General features: G+C 39.2%; 1 protein-coding gene across 8 annotated transcripts in view; it reads right to left on the bottom strand.

The window, feature by feature from the left end:
• gria2b (glutamate receptor, ionotropic, AMPA 2b) overlaps nucleotides 1–17926 on the bottom strand; it is a 58155-nt gene that overhangs the window by 24265 nt on the left and 15964 nt on the right. For all 8 annotated transcript variants that reach the window (XR_012595637.1, XR_012595636.1, XM_074649179.1 and 5 more), the window contains exon 3: nucleotides 2862–3101. Coding sequence is in view for 6 of the 8 variants with exons in the window: in XM_074649179.1 (XP_074505280.1) it covers nucleotides 2862–3101 (240 nt within the window). In the remaining 2 variants the exon portion in view is untranslated. The remainder of the gene's footprint in view (nucleotides 1–2861; nucleotides 3102–17926) is intronic.

Raw genomic sequence — 17926 nt, forward strand, 5'->3', positions numbered from 1 at the left:
AGGCTGCATTGTTCTCCGAGGGTACAAGTCACAGAATCACAATTAGCAGATGACACGACGAAATGAGTTACATGGCACAGCACAGCGAGATAACGCACAAGCTGCAATCCTGTGTTCTTTTAGGCTTTTTGCCATTATCGTCTTCACACGTTACACACCATGTTGTGTGATATTCAGACACTAGATGTGAGTGGAGAAAATGTTACAATTTTAAGGATGATAAAGGATGTGAAGAACCATTCAGAGAGTGAAGAAAAACGTCTGCTAAATTAAAATTTCCAGACTATATGAGTGTCGAATTGAAAAAAAAAAAAACTGATGAAAGGGATCAAAGAATAGAGAAGGAATATATTTGAATATGAAGTCAGTCTGGATATTTTTCATCTTGCATAAAATCCGTCCATGATCTTATCCACGACCGCTATTACAGGTGCAGAGGCTAAGCAAAGAGACACTTTTACTTCTGACTGCAAAATTAATGATTTTTCTTTACTTAGATGTGCAGACTGATAAATAATGAGTGTTATAATGATACCATCCAACTGATAGACTGGGAGGTTGGTGATGCTTGACATTGAGGTAGAGCTTGTGACCAAATAATCACCAGTTTAAATCTACTGACCACCTGGATGTGTGTGTGTGTGTGTGTTTGCATGTGTGTGTGTGTGTGTTTGGTGTGAGAGTATCTGTCTCCTCACTAAAAAGCACCATTGACCGAGACTTCAGTACAAGGCAGGGGTAGCTCCCAGGTGTGAATGTGAGTATACTGTGTGAATGTGAAGCAGGGCAGAACTGAAAAAAAAGAACATGAACTCAATGCCCAACAAACCATACCTATATAGAAAAAAACAAATTGTTTAATATCACATGTGAAAGGAAGTTCTTTGCTGAGAAGGCAAACGTTTATTTTGAAAAGACTGTATGCCTACAACAATCATTAAATTTACATGTTGCTGGATAGCTATCATACAAACTGTTGCATGAGGTCAAAAAAATACCTGTACCTAACCCTTTTTGTACCGTGTCATTATTTTTTGGAAAGTGCACATGAAGGTTGGGTAACTGTAACTCCTGAAATCCCACAAATTGTCCCCTCAACAATACCACAACTGGTTTTTGCAACCACAAATATCCAAATTTGTTACAGACCATTCCAAATGTGTAATTTATCCTTACTTAAAAATGTTATATACTGCATCCCACATCCAAAACCTTTTTTTTAAAATTTGGGGACAGTTCTCAGTGCTTTCTGTTGTTGCTATGAGTGCAAAAACAAAATAAGGAAGTGTATCTTTATATAATGTACTTAAATTATAATGAAAAATGATAGTAAAGCAATGAGAGTTCCTGTTTTCAGTGTAGTCTCATTGGTACGAGGCACACTGGTGTCTGAGGATTCCAAATCGGAAGAAGCCCAGCTCATTTCCGGTTTAACGGTTCAGATATCGTAACACAAGTTTAGCATTTAAAGATTCTCCTTTGGCACTGCTGCATAATATTCAACAGCTAACTGACTGAAAAATTGCATAGAGAAAGGTGTACCACTAGAGTAGGGACACAGTTTTAGCTGTGCACCCAGATGCAATGCTTCTGGCACTCATTGTTCATATCATAAACACACAATGCAAACAAACCACACCTCTATGTAGAACAAATGTGGAAGTCTACAACTGCAGGGCACATTCACCTCTACTGTACGTCAGCGATGACTCTGACTGCCTCCCCTCCCCTTGATATTACGTAAAACACACTCTCAACACAGGAGGTGCTATAGTTGATTGTATGTGACAAGCTCTTTGTCAGGAGCCAAATTGCCCTTGATTTACCTGTGTTGTGTTACGTGCATACAGTCAGTGTGTTTTGCATATATCGGTGTTGGTGCTGAAAGAAGCAGTTGGAACACATCTTTCGATTGCATGAGGTCAAACCATTGCCCCCTTTATGGAAAGAGATGTGATCACATTGTTTAAGTAAAGGGCAATGACCAATGTCTTGTTAAAATGAAAATCATGGTATTTTCAATCATGATAGAAATAATTGCCTGCTCTATCAACCTGGTCTCACTCCCAACTCCCAATTTAATGTCTGTATGGGACGCTTCGGGTTTTACACTAACTCCAATGTAAACTCATTCGCATCACTATTTGATGGGCAGAGCAAGTGACGTAGTATAAAGAGCGTGAAACTCTGCTTAGGGTGGGCGGAAGGGGAGGTTTGACGGGTCAAACAAAAACCCTAGAGACCTCTGTCCGTGTCCCTTGTGAAACCAAATCAACGTTTACCTTTTTTTCTTGTTACATAACTTCTGTACTTAATTAACACTAGTTATGTAACAAGCTTAGCTATTTTAAAAAACAAACATACTGATTTTAACCCCAACCACAATTTTATTTTTCTAAACCTAACTAAGTAGTTTAGTTGCATAAGTAAACCTAAAAACTAAGTAGACCTATGTATGAAGTTTATTTTGAAAAGAGACTGTATGCATGTAACGAGTGTAAACTTTGCATTTCCTGTGAACGCAAACGTTTATTTTAAAAAGACCATGCATGTAACGACCGAAAAGTGACATGTTCAAAACTGATGTTAGTGGGGTACCTATAGCATCATAGTTGGAAGCGTAGAGCCACTGACCAAGCTGCCATATTTGACGAGTTGGGAGTGAGAATGCATTGAGTAGCTATAGCGCCATATGTATTCCATAAGACCCTGTCCAATTTCCAATGGAAAACCCATCAAAACAGCTGCAGCTTATGTCTTTCGTTTAGGTATTTGCTTAATGCCAACATAGGTGGCAACTTTTGGGGAATCAGATCTGGAAAGATGCTTTCAAAAGAGAAATAATGGTGTGTATGACTTACCTCGATCACTGTCGTACAGGTAGGCAAACTTTTCCCACTTGTAGTACTCGATAAGGCTGAGGAGGGGCCCCTTGATATCAGGTCTCATCTGGATGATAAACTGCTGATTCCCATCCAGAGGGAAGCTGGGCGTGATGAAGGAGACGTGGAGCGTCCCGCAAAACGACGTGATGGTGTTGACAGACTTCTTGTCGTAGAATCCGAAAATGGCGTAGACTCCTCTTGAGAACTGTGAACAGACTGAAGCAGAGGAAAGAAGTTTGTTACTGTGTGTCGCTTTATATTTAGCACACATCCTCTAAATCCTGATGTCTACTTGGCTAAAGGGTCGCATGTTGTTGAGTTTTTATTTCATGCCAGGAGTTACATTTTTCCTTTTTGAAACAAACTCTTCCGACATTAAGACCTTTATCACAATCCTTTAGAGCACATTAAGTCTGCACACGACTGTTAAGGGTCACCTCTTTCTGTTTCTCTTTGGACTGATTAATAGATAGCTTTCCATAAGCTCTGCCAGGGGAGTGCTTGTATTCAACAGTAAAAGATCCACTGTACGCCAGTAACTCTGTGAAACTTTTATGAGTTGCCCTATGACTTTCTGATACAGTGGGAATAAGCCACGTTGAGTATGTCAAGCATTCGCCAAAACTGCACATTAATTCTTCATATGGGATATCCATCTGTGCTGCACCATGATATGCTGTAATGGTGCTGTCTTCTGTTTGATTTCTGCTCAGGCAGAAAACCATTTCAGGCTTCTCCTATGAGAATATGTTGCAGGGCAGATATGCTACAGCGAACAGCTTCACCACCCCCTATTAGCAGAGTATGCGTCCACGGTAGATTATATACCATACTTAATACATCTTCTTTGGAGGCCTTTAGAGCTAAATGATCACCTTTGTTAGGATCCCTTTAGGGGTATGCAACCAGCATTTATGATGACTCTGTGTGTTTGCATCAGGTTATTTGTATTACGTCCTCATCTTGTTGACTGTGCAAAATCACCTTTGTTCAATAATTCATGACCCATGCACAGGTACATAGAGTACAGTGCCTTTGCTGGCCTCCAACATCCATTATGCACAGACCAGAAAAGGGCATTGTGCACTGAAGATAAACATGAATACTGAATGTCTAAGCAACCCTGAGGTTGCAGGCTGCTTCTCAAACATTGGACCAGGGTCAGCAGATTGGCACGTTGCTTGTAAATGTGTATTGATCAAGTGTACGTTAATCAGGCTTATTGATTTGGACATATGTGTCCTCCAATGTAATTAATCCAATGAGTAATTTCCTCTTCCACAATATAACTGGGATGACTTGCTGACAAAGGGAACTGGAGTCCATATATCATATATTAGCTAGCTTGGTGTAAGTACTGTAGGCATACTGCCACGTCCGTACTGGCTGTGGCAGCTATCATTGATGAGTTGAAACATGCTGGGTTGCATAAAGAGTGACTGCTGTGGTCTTAGCAGCATGGGAATGAGGAATGATTGACATAGAAGCTTTGCTCTTCCGCCTTTATGTTAAGAGGGGATGTTTCAGAAAGGTTTATTCAATTTCTGGCTTTAATGTTTCACATATACACACAGCGAGTAGTCTTTACAGCCACTTTCTTGTACGGTTAAGCACCGAGCAGCTTCATTAGGGAAGTTTGGGTCGAAATGAACAGCAGCTCATTAAAATTTGTCTCTGGCGAATGAATCAAGCAGCCCGCAGTATTCGGTCTTCGTCTATTCTCAAACTTTGTCCCTGCTGAACAGACAGATTCATTTGGACCATGAAACATTTAAATGAAACTAAAACCTTCTTTCTCCAATAGAGTTGTGAAGTTGGAGGAGTAATTTCAGACACCCACTGTTCTTGAAGTAAAAGTTAAATTTAATAAAAAGAAAAGGAAAGACAAATGTAACATTAAAAAAGTAACTTAAAACCTTGCTCAACACAGTGTATCATTGTCTCACTTCTTTGGATGACAGTTTGAAGTCTGTTTCACCTCTTAGGTGTGCTCTTTAGCACCTGTAACCACACCAGTGATGTACACGTCTACATCACTGCTGAAAGTGGAGAAGTTAAACCACAAGAGGTCGGCAGAAACATGATCTTCACCAGTCATGTTTCTCTTTAATCAAAAATGAATTGAGTGTTGCTGGTTAATACATACAGCACTTGACAGCCCCACTAAATGCACCATCCCTTGGCAAGTGAGCCAACATGTTTAAAAGTAAGTTAATTGCTTCACTCAAGTACACCAAGTGATATTTTGTGAGATAGTGAGAGTGCTACTCATTCACTTCAAAATCAGATTTTCTACTTAGACTGACAGCGTCTTCATCCTTAAGGCTACTTCAACGCCTGCTGTCTTTTACCCCCCAGAGTCCCAAAACACGCAGAGCTCATCAAGAATGGGCCAAAATAAACGGTGGCATGGCCAGCTTTCGGCCACTGTGCTGCCCAAATCTTCACCGATCCGTCGAGTCAAGCAATTAAATGTTCATCACAGTCGTCGGGGACAAAACGCTAACGGCAGTCCGATCACCTCCATCAGTCTGTGGCACCGTTTCTAATCTTTTTAGCAGATGACAGTGGCCGGTGATGTGGCCACAGAGAGATCAGACCTCACTAATCTAATTTCACTTTTGTCTAACTGGGAGATAATAGAACCCAAAGTGTGTCTCGTCTGTTTAACTGTCGCAATCTAATTAATCTAAAATTCAGCGAAGGGGATGAAACATCCCTCAGAGGAGAGGTTAGGTTACATGTTAAACAAGCCATGGCACTCTGTTCATGGTTGAGAGATGAGAACAATGATTTTTTTTTTTTTTCATTTTAATTCAGTTTCAGGAATTACATTTTTTTATTAGTTTTTAGGACGGATTTGCTTCCAAATGTTGTGAAAAAAAACTGAGTGATAGTGAGGAAGGGAATATTAGACCAACCCCTATTAAATCTCCATTACATGTTCTTTTTATGATCAACACTTAACTTAAACCAACCAGAACACATTTTTCTTGATGTAGTTTGCTACGTAGAGGTAAGATACCTGATGGTTAATTAATTGATGGTTACTGTGATTGCTCTTCATTTAGCTACTGTGGCACCTGTGCAATTATACACATGTAAACAAACAGTAAAACCCTTCATCCATTCTATATTACTTTATAAATGTTCCCACGGCTACATTTGAAGTCACTAGTTACCTTGCAGATTATAATTTTTTCAATTTGTGATTTTCACCGGTTTGTATCAGTTGTCTTAAATGTATTTAGCTACAAGAAAAAGCTATCCACAGTAATAAACAGTAAATAAACAGTAAATTACATTGGTAGTTTTCGAAAAATGTATCATTTTAAATTTAACTTTACCAGGGTTTTTGTATTACTGATTTTGTTTTCCGATTTCCACCCATTTTCTGATATCAGAAATAAACATTTTCTCTCAAAAAGTAAAAGATGGAAATACTGATGATACTTAATGGTGCTCTGCCTTGACAAAGCTGTTGGACAATGTAGTCTATGCCTTGTTCTCACCAAGAGAATAACGTACTGTACTATGCATATCCTGTGTTTCACAATGGACTCCTCATTCTCCTTTATTCTGCAGCATTACACTCCCTTTATTGCATCAAACTATCTACTGTAGCAGATGAAATAGCAGTGCATGTAAGTTCATGTCATATTTTGTTTTGCAAAACATGACACTGATGGGACTTATATGCCTGACAAAGCTCACATCTGTTCTTAGAAGAAAAGAAAAACATCCTATCTCATCATGGCACCATAGAACAGAATGAATATCTAACTTCACCCCCTGAAGCTAACAGAGCCGTAGCGTTTCCATCTGTCCCTGTGTCACGTCCGTCCATTGTCATGTTTCTAAGTCTCTCTTCGCTGGCACACTCTCGCTGGTGAGCTTGCTGAGTTTGCCCAGGATTAAAACTCTCTGAGCTCATGCTTAGAGACTGGATATCCACCATGACTGTGCTGCAGCTTATGCCAGAGCGAACAGTTTGACAACATGTTACTTTATTACCAAATTCACATCCAGAGGCCATGCACTTCACCCGTTTGTCAATGCAGCGGCTGTTCAGAGACGATTTTGCTGGCTCTGGAATGTGACAGCAAAAGAATGAAACAAAAGAGGTTTTTAATGGGCAAGACATCTACGTGTGCCTCTTCAATAAGGAATTTAGAAATGTTTCATTAAGGAAGAAAAGCCTGCCACAAACAGTAATGTTTAGAAACAGTGAGGATTGTGGAAAAAGCCATTAAGCCTCTGTCACATCTGACCAATTTTCAATGAAACCAGGGAGTATTTGCCCTCAGAAGTCCTTCTCCGAACACAGAAAAAAAATTAAGTGACTGGGTAAATCTTTTTGTATAGTGTTGATGAGGTCACCCTAATTAGTCACAATGAGCAAAATGTTGAAACAAATCGTATTATTGCTCACCGCAGGGTCTGTAAGCTGTGTTAAAGACCAAGTTTTCCCTCTCTATCTTTCTGCTCAAAAAGATAAAATAAAAAAAAAATTCAGTTCTCACTTAATCTGGGAATGTTTAAGTAAGATAAACACACTGTCGACTTGGGGACTTGTAATCCTGACATTGTAGTTACAGACAATGGTGCATAGCGCATAATACATTGCATGTACACGTATGCATGTATGTCTGGTTTGGCTGTGTTTGGCTGTTGGTGTGAGAGCTGAAAATTCATCTTGAAAGTTTTTAATTTAATCCGTAAATAAGTAATGTCGCCTTTTGACGAGGATGTGAAACATGTGGTGTATGCCAAAGCGGAAGCTGTATGTAGAACAAGAGCAGGACAGACAATAATTACTGTACAGTATGTCTCGGATTTATTCAGCTGCATTTAAAATGTCATCAAAAAGGTTGGTGTTATTTAGAAAAAAAGAAAAAGTACAACTGGAGAACAACTCTCTAAAAGTGTGGAATAGAAGATGGCCATGCATTGACACTTTCTACATTGGAATATTTGCAAAGAAAATTACTTCTTTATCAAAACTGCCTAGAGAATTACATTAATGGAATCTGCAACACCATGCTCTTCAGTGAGAGCCTTGGTTTCTGTTTCCTCTGCCTTCAGACTAACATTTTTGATACAGCAGCTTCAAACACACCACATGCTTTAAGGATTCGGGATCCTTAATGGTTATTTCCTGAACTTTATTGTTTTATCTCCTGAGCTGTATTAAAGGTCAAGACATACCTTTAAGATTTAAGGTTCATAATTTGGCATTCTAATGTCCTTTTTTTTGACTGGATTTGACACATGCTGAAGCTTGCAAATGTATATCTACGTATATCCACACACTGCCTACAAGTGGAATTGTTTTCTCTCCATACACACATCCCTGTACTTCTATCTTTGTGAGGACCCTCATTGACATAATGCATTCCCTAGCCCCTTACCCTAACCTTAACCATCACAACTAAATGCCTAACCTTACCCTAAACCTAATTCTAACCTGAACCTTAAAACCAACTCTTAACCCTTAAACAGGCCTTTGAAGAAGTGAGGACTGGCCAGAATGTCCTCACGTTCCAAAAATGTCCTCACTCTGTTGGTTGAAAACTTGCTTTGGTCCTCACTATGTAGCAAGTACAAGAACACACAAACACACACACAAGCATGCTCACACACACACACACAGGTGAAACTGTTTGTCTGATTTTCTGAGTATGAGTGAAGAAACCAATTTGCCCTTGTGAAGTTTTTGGACTTTAAGTTATCTGTAAGATTGTTGGGTTTGCTAAAAAGGTCTTTCAGTAGATTGGGTTATCAGAGGCAGCTTTAAATGGCAACATTTGAACTTTCAAAATCCAAGATAATGAGCTTATAAACAAATGTGCAAAGTGACTAATTTTACTTCCACAGAGAAAGTAAACATATCCAAGAGATATGTTTAAAGACCTGGTGGTATTATAAGTAAGGGATAATGTACAGTGAACTGGTCATTGTTGTGAAAGAATCCCCGACAGGCCGATGCGTTCGCGGAGGGGTCTCTCATCGCCCTGAAGGGGATTCTTTCACAACAATGACCCGCTATCTGTACATTAACCCTCTTATTACTTAAGAAATCAATAATTTGACACAAAAGCGGTCCGACAGTCCGACATCTGCTATAAAGAAATTACAGACTGCAGAACGTCGTGATTGACCAATCAGAATTGATTAACACAGCTGTGTAATAAAGTAGAATAAAAGATGTATCTCTCAAAATCTTTGTGCATTTTACTTACTTATTCCTTCATTGGTTAATTAATTTCTGTTTTTAATATAATATTAATATAATATTATATATAATATTTAATTTTAATATATTATTTAGGAGAATGATTTATTTATTGAGTACAGTAAATGCTTAATGAATATTGATATAATATCAAGATAGAAAAAATGCAATGTTTGCTGTCTGTATCCCTCCAAAGCAACACCGAAATATATATATATTTTTTTAATAACTGGCTTCACTGAAATGTGCCATGGATGTAAAGCATATGCTCAGTGTAGACTACTGCAGCATTAAACATAAATCAACATTTATCATTTGCAGTTACAGTTTGTTAGTTTTGTTTGTGATGTCTAAAGTTGTGTTTTAATGGCTAGACTCTGGAAAGATTATCTTTAAAGTAACAACTTCATACATTAATCCTGCAGTAGTTCCTGTACATTATTTGTACCACAGGTTTATAAGCACTCATCAGGCACTCTGTGGTCATCCGAAGGTCCTAATCACCTCATTATCACCAGCATGTTAAATTTGTCCCAGCTGTGACTCCGGCTATGTGTTTCACCTTCCAAGGAGAAGGTGCACCCTGTGAAATATATTTAGCTGTCCCAATTAGCTGACCTCCTTTTCACCACCATGGCACTGAAGGCAACTCCACCACTCCACCACTGTTTGAATTACTGCTCTGTCACTGATCAGAGATTAAACTTGCATAAATTAACTGCTAATAAAACATAAAAATTCTGCTGACGCATCTAATATGCCTTGCATCAGTGTGAAATATTATGACAGATCCTGGTAATTTATTTAGTCTTTTAGCAAACATTTGTTTTTCTTTCTGTGTTCACTTCTTTGCAAATTAATTTAGTTTGATAATTTCAAATTATAAAGCCATTATTTTTTTTAATATTTTCTGTATGTTTAGATGTGATTGGTGTCATACCATGTTTAGGCTTAATGACGTTTGCAGTATGTTTAAATTAACATAACTCAACGTTCTAGAACACTTTGGCATGCATTAGTGCTTTTGATTAAAAATTAGTTTGAAAAGTAACTGTAAAAAATGAAATAAAACTAGCAAGAAAATGTTTAACTGCAGGGTTTACAGTAGGTTTTTATGCAGCTCTAATGATTAGAGAGGGCATTCATTGAATCAGCAGTGGACACCACTGATATTTAATGGAGGCCCAGTGCATCAGCAAAATGATGAATCAGTTTAACACTCTCACACACACACAGACCACGTCACTGTGGTGGTGATGATCATCAGCACTCCAGTCACATCTAACAGAACTGACTGTTAGATATCTCACCCTCTTCAACACGCCTGTTCTCACCACAGAGAAAAAGGCTTCTGGGCTTTGGGACTTTTATGTAAAACAGATCTGTCACCAGTTGGCGAGGCGGCTTACAGCCACCACCCCTTTTGTCAGAGCAACCTGAGCACATTTGTCACTGATATAGTTGCTGCACGGCTAGATTTTGACCTTGTATACCTAAAATAAACTGGACAAACTGGGTGGTTTGCCAGTGCCCTCCAAAATGACCCATATGACTGGTTTAAAAACAACTCATGAGGGATTTCTAACCTGCCAACTGATGTTTAAGGTATGGTTTACACAACTAAAACTGCTTGGGTAAGGTTAGGAAAATATCACTTTCAGGATTCAAGAAAACAATATGTTTACTGTTGGTGACTAACAGGATGAGAACCACAGTCTCCAGTGTAAAAGGCATATGCTTTTTATACCCGACCAACATCTCCAGACTTTTTCTTTTGGCTTTTTGTCATGATTCTTCTGCCTTAGATATTAAATGAAATTTCATTGCAAATGCTGTTGTATGTTTGTTTGTCTTTCGTGGTCATCGCCCATGCATGTAGACCAAAATATCCTAGAGGCAACCTTGTGACCTATAAAATCATGGTCAAGTATAGGACATTGTCATCAGCAAATAGTTTTATAGTAAACATAAGGATGATTAGGTTTCTATACTGAACATATCTGTAAAATGTTCATTGTCAACATATCTCATTTGTTAATTCCTGCAATATCTCCTTGTTACTAAATCCAACCCTTTCTCACTCTCAACCTGTCTGTTATGTGACGCATATAGCTTTCAACTAACTCTAATGTAAACCCATCCACGTAATTATTCGACAGGCAGAGCAACTGACGTGATATAAAGAGTGAGACAATCTGCTTACGGCGGGTGGGAAACCCAGGATACCGCTCTTTGTGTCCCGTATGAAACCAAGTCAACATTGACTTGTTTTACTGTAGTTTTGTTACGTAACTCCCGTGCTTTACTAATGCCAGTTACGTAAGGAGTGTAGTTATTTTACGTAACAAGCATACTTATTTAAAGCTATGTTGGAAGATTATTTTGAAAAGACACTATGCATGTAACAAGTGGAAAGTGGCACGCCAGAATTGCCAGAGTTTCTTAATAAAGATAAATAATAAATAAATTAATACATTTTGTATGTTTCTAATTAATCATAGGCAGCAGGCACCTTTCAAGCATTTGGCCTTTCAGAGTCCTCCTGTCTGACTTGCAATGAAACAAGGATAACTCAAAGATACTTTCGAAACCAAAATCGTTGCTGTCGTCCTCTTGTAATATCAGACTCTTTTCTTTATTAAATATTAACTTCCTTATCATTACACTTCAGACAGAGATGTTTCTGACTTGAGGCACTGACACAAGAACAATTTTGACTTTCATCTTCTATTCTCGTCTCTGTGAAGCCCTCAACTGAATTCCTATTCACATCGATCCCAAAGGATTTCTTTAAGTTAAGGGATTATAAAAGACCTTATCACCGGGCTGTAACCTGCAACACTTAAGGAAAGTGAAAATGTATCAATAAGCTATCAAATTGATGGAGCATAGGCAGTGTTTTATAACTTCTAAGAGCTTTTGTCTGCAGCCCGTAACAACATGATCTGGTTTCATTCCCTCTGTAGACTGTTGCCAGGGTAACATATTTCAGCCATGTTCCCTCTCTACTGCAGACAATATTCACCTCGGCATGTCATTTCATGTAGAGTTGAGGCTTTAAATGTAATTTTTTCTGAAAGCAACTGAATAAATAAGCCAAATGGGTTAGATTCCTGCTCCACAGCTCCACTTGTTTTAAGCCATTTCTCAAAATGACTATGAATGAAACATGTAAAAAGCTTCCTATATGACAAAGCAAACATACTACTGAAATCTCATCGTTATTAAAATTATTTCATTGGTAAGACAGGCATATATTGCAGTGCAGCACCGCAGGCTGTTGCCTTGGGGGACAGCTCTCAGTCACGCTCTCGAGTGGCCGATAGGAAGACTTCTGGGAGGTGTCACTGTGGGCCAGCGAGGCGTACTAGGAGGTGTTTTTGTCTGCCTTCGAGCAGCTCTTCCGGCAGCTGGTCTCTAGAAGAACAGTACAGCTCAGTTCTTATCAACTTCTGACTCCCCCCTCCTCCCTTCTCCCATCCTATTTCTCCCTGTCTCCTCTCTTTCTCCCTCTCTCGCTTTGTCCACTGACCTGTTTCCTGGAGGCTTTCTGACTGAGGCTGTGGATGGAGGATGGAGGTTTCACAAGAACGGAGTCAGATGAATGTTCTCTATACTAACGGCCCAATGTGCGATCGTTGTAGAGCACCCCCAATGTCCCGATCGTCCTTTCAGCTCTAGCCTTTTGTTGTTATTTGAATGCTTCACCAGTAGCTGGAGGCATGGGGTGAGGAGTGATTGTGTGTGGAGCCGTGGAAGCTGCCTGAACAGCTCTGATATGCCAGTTACTGACTAAGTTGGATGGCTGATTAGAGTTGCCACTTGCCACTAACTAACATTGTACTGCACTTGACAGCATTTCTCCTGTGCATATTGAATCAATAGCATTAACAGCATCAAAACAGCTCCACTGATGTTATACATGAAAGTCGGTTATTAGTCATGATTAGTATTAGTCATTCAGCCAATGAAAACAGTAGGTCTATAATTCTGTAGCTCTGGAGGAGCTTTTTTTAAGTTTGTAACCAGTAAGATTTTAAAGCAGCAGTGGGTAGAATTGGTGCAAATATGATTAAAAAAAGTTATTTTTATAAAACGGTCACTATATCCTGACAGAAGTTCATGAGACAGGTAATCTGAAAAAAAAAAATGTGTGCGTCTGTGTCCTCCGGTGCTCCTAATGGCATCTGCAAGATTTCACAGACCCGAAGAAAACAACCAATCAGAGCAGCTGTCAATCACTCGCGAAACTCGTCAAACTTGGCAGCGCTGATCAAATATGAAACAATATTCTGCTACTGTAATGCCTATTTCTCGCCTCAAATGTTTTCAGAAACATCTTGTAGGGTACGGTTTAGCTGTAAAATTAGAAAGTTTGTGACCCGGCAGCCATGTTGAGATCAGTTGAGGAAATACCAAGCACCGCCCACCAGCCAGAGCACCGCCAATAGGAACGCTCTCTCTATGAAATGACCTATGGTTGGCCAAAGTCTTCCATCACGGGCCAGATTTTCTAAAGCCTGAAAACAGAGCCATGAGGAGGCACAGAAGGCTAGTTTTCTCTCAAAACACTTGAATTACAATATGCTGAAAGGTTGTTATGGCATTTTTTCCAGATGATGCCAAAAACATTCTGCCTACTGAAGCTTTAACAGCTTGGAAAAATCCTTTACAACATCCTCTGCAATAAACTCAAACAAAAAGATGACATTTAGTTGCACTGGTGTAGGATCTGGGGTTTTTGGAGCTTAATAAAAGTGATAAAGTGTCCTCTGAACAATTGAAAACCACTCTTTATCTGTCTCTTGCGAGCACCCCGAATGTATGGAAGTGCGATAAGACTCTTTTAACATAACAGCTGTATCCTTAGTGATATAATAGTGTACGTAATAGCAGCTAACTTTACTGATATCTTCTAATAAAGCCAGGTAAACGTTTCCCTGTTTCCCCGTTAACCCCTTTACCTTTAAATGACTTGAATTCAGTCACTAAAGGTGTGCGAGCGTGTGTGTGTGTGTGTGTTACGCTCAGAGTAATCTGCTCACCAAAACAATTGTGTTTAATTCCCTGTTCAGTCATGTGAGACCTGTTTTAAACACTGATCTGGATTGGAATTTTTAATAGACAGCTTTTCTGGAGGACACATAAACTCATGTATAAATGCTGCATATTTCAAAGAACCACTATTATTGGTCCATCATGAGACACACAAATGTCTCATTAAGTAGCACCTAATCTTGCAAAAAGGTTAAACACATTTCCAATTAGTAGCAGCTCAGTCTTACATCTTAGATCTGAAAAAAGAGAAGCGCTGTGTTGTGTTGCTGTGCACAACCACGCCAATCCATCCCACTAAGCACAACACAGAATTCTTCAGCCTTATTGATTCGATGATGTCGGCTCATACATCACACACAGCTACTTTGTCCGCATTCCATCTGCCTCCTGTAATAAAACATACCGTATGTCCGCTGACCTTTAGCGGAAATACCAAAGCAGACTTTAGATCTGCTGCTCTATGTTCTAATGATCTTGGAACCTGCCCGAGCTAAATTAGTTACATCTATAAAAACACAGCTTCATCCACCATCTGAGGGAGCAGCTGCCATAGCAACCAGACACTGAGTGTTCGCTGAAGATGAATAAGGACCAACTCAGAGAGGTGGAGCGAGGCAAAGAGACAATAAACATGATCCTCTCTTTGATGGTTCCTGTTTAAATGAAATTTTTTATATCACCCTTGGCCTCTCATCAGCTTACCATCTCCATTTGACCCCCGACTCATCCCCTCTTCCGAGGCCCTGAGCTTCTCCCTCTGTCCCCGACCTTCACACAACCTTCTATCCAGCATCCATTCATTTCAATAATTGAATTAATACATTCAGTGTGCTGTGGTTTAGTGAAAAAAAATGGTATTCAATTTCGCATTCTTAGAATACACATTAGTTCTACTTTAACATGTAGAAATTACAACAGTGATGAAGCTGTGTGGTTATTTGAAAATATAGTACATCCTCCAGTATGTCAAAAGCAAGTATTGTCTTTTGCCATTATACCCTATTGGGTTGATTTAGGTTCTACATTAGGCTCTGCTACCATTAAGCAGGTATTTAATGAATTATTACGAGCCAGGGACAAGGCCAGCGCAATAAAATAAAGGTCTCTAATCAAGGCTGCGTAAAAGACGGTGAGGAAGGGTGGAATCGCTCTTAAAACTGAGCCCAATTAAGCGATTGACAGCCATAGTACATTTAAACGGCACTAATCCTGTAAGCGCTCAGAACGGGCAAGCGTTCCAAACGGCTGCCCTCCGAACAGGCACGCCCCTCCGACAACGCTGCAAGCAGCAATACCGGTGTTATGTTGAATACTGTTTCCCTGTCAATATGTTTCCCCCTACCTAAAGACTGGTTTCATACACAGTTCGTAGCTATGGTAATGCACTGTAATTTGTGTATATCCCACAAAATCATGTACCAGGAAATATAAAGAGCGGTGAACGCCGAGGAGGATTTGATGGTATCACGTAACTGACGTACTTGAGTAACGTCATTTCCCGGAGTTATTTGAAGCCAACCACGATCTGTTCCTAAGTCTAACTTAGACGTTTTGCTGCCTAAACCTAACCAAGTTGTTTCCTGTTAAAACAGAAGTTTATTTTGAAAAGACTGTATGCATGTAACGAAACAGAAATTGACAATTGTTGCTGGACAGTCGCAGGAAAATGAACGAAAAAGGAGGAATAACTTTTTTGTAAGATATCATAGGAACCGTTGTATGACAATACGTTGACCTAAACCTGAACCAACCCTTTATCCCTAACCTTAACCACAGAGGGGGGCACTATCATTATAACAGGAGGTAAACACTATTTGACGGGGGAACAAGCTTGGACATAACGCATTTGGCCACGCCCCAAGCGGGCATTGCACTAGTACTTATAAAACAGTATACATTATAAATAAAGGCCTGTATCTTATATAAGCATGTTTCAAATACAGCACTTAACTTAAATAAAGTATAATGTACTGTAAATTCCTGGCCAATATTCGAAAATTTACAGCATACAATACTATACTGTAATACATTATATTGGGTAACAGAGGATATGCCATAATTAAACATTTCTGAATGTTAAAAAGGAGATGATGAGATGCACACTGACTGTTATTTGCATGAAACATCCCACTGAGAGGAAGACAGCAACTCCTGTGTGAGTGGCTTCATTTTTAATACACAGTGCTCCCCTTGTACTGCTTAAAACACGTTTGACATTGCACCTTTGTCAAAGCGCCAGTGAAATCTCCCGTAGAAAAATATAGAGATTACACAATACTCCGACTTCAAAAGGAAGCAAACGGAGTTGTGACCTTCCGGAGGCCTTGGTTTTCAACAATAAAGTCAGCATGAAAAAGTAAGATTGAGGTTGCAGCTGCGACCCTTTTAATGGGATTTGATGTCTTCCTCACTGTGAGGGATTTTCATATGAATTGGACTTTTTTTGACAAACAAACCTGTTGCACAGAAGGCTGCTTTGTTGTGCACAACACAAAACAGAACTTGTAATGTTAAGGTAACAATGGACCGTGACATGCTGCTATTTTCTCAGCAGTAATGGATTTGCCTGGCTGAAAAGTTAATAGCATAGAGTATAGCGGTGTATTAAGGTATTCAATGTGATTAGGAGAGTAATGTAGTAGAAATTGTGAGAATTATGGATGGTTTAATAGGTATTTTCCTATCTTTGTTCAGTCAAACTTTCTTTGATTGAGTAAGTGCAGCTTAATGTAAGTGAGTTGATGATAAACTGAGCCAAGTATCTGCAATGGAGTCTGGATAATGAATCTGCAATAAATTGGCATGGTGAAGGCTATTGGCAGAATCCTCTTGTTTCGTTGTCTAGATCTTTGTAATAAACAAGGGTGACCCTGAATAGTTGACAATTCAACCTAAGGAGCTGGATTCCACAGCCAATCTTACAGCCAAAGCATCGCAGTGGCGTAAAAATGTGGTTATGAAAGAAAGGATTATTCCATTCGAGCTATATGGGGCTGCTGAATGTCCGATTTTACACAGAATTGCTTGGTTGCTTCCAATAAATCATAATATAAAGCCCAATTTGGTATAAATATCAGCCTATTAATAATACTGTAAATACAAGTTTGAAAATAATTCACATGCTTTCAATCAATCTCCTTAATGTGCATGAATAAATCACCATATAGACTTAATTGCACAATCGAAACTTGCAGGACCATTGGAGCAGCATCTTGGCGACAGCCTCAGAAAGGTTAAACAACAACAACAACAACGTAAGGCTGCTGTTTCAAAATCAAAGAATACATTAATTAATCAGAGCAATCTTTCTATAATTATATAAAGCTTAAACAGAAAAGATGATCTACTTAAAAAGACCACTACGATTGTCCAACATTAAATATACAACTATTACAACTAGACAACTATTGGATGATATACCATGAAATTTTGTACAGACAGTCGTGGACTGTAAGGCTGGGGCGATTCGTCGACATAGTCGACGAAGTCGATTACGTAAATACGTCGATCACCTGACAAGAAGGCATCCCGGAGCGCTGAGTGGAGAAGACAGCAGCAAGACACCGCTGTAAGTCCTGTTGACTTTTTCCCCACCGGATCTATTAAGATTGCAAAAGCGCGGGCGTGTTTCTGTTAGCAGTAGTCATTTAAAGTCGTTTTAAAATGTTTCTTCATCACCACCATGTTAAAAGTATTGTAACGTAACGTAACATTACACCATGCGCAGTTTTATTTTTTTCTGTTTACT

The sequence above is a fragment of the Sebastes fasciatus genome, chromosome 10, assembly GCF_043250625.1.
Source record: "Sebastes fasciatus isolate fSebFas1 chromosome 10, fSebFas1.pri, whole genome shotgun sequence".
In the NCBI taxonomy this organism is placed as follows: domain Eukaryota; kingdom Metazoa; phylum Chordata; class Actinopteri; order Perciformes; family Sebastidae; genus Sebastes; species Sebastes fasciatus.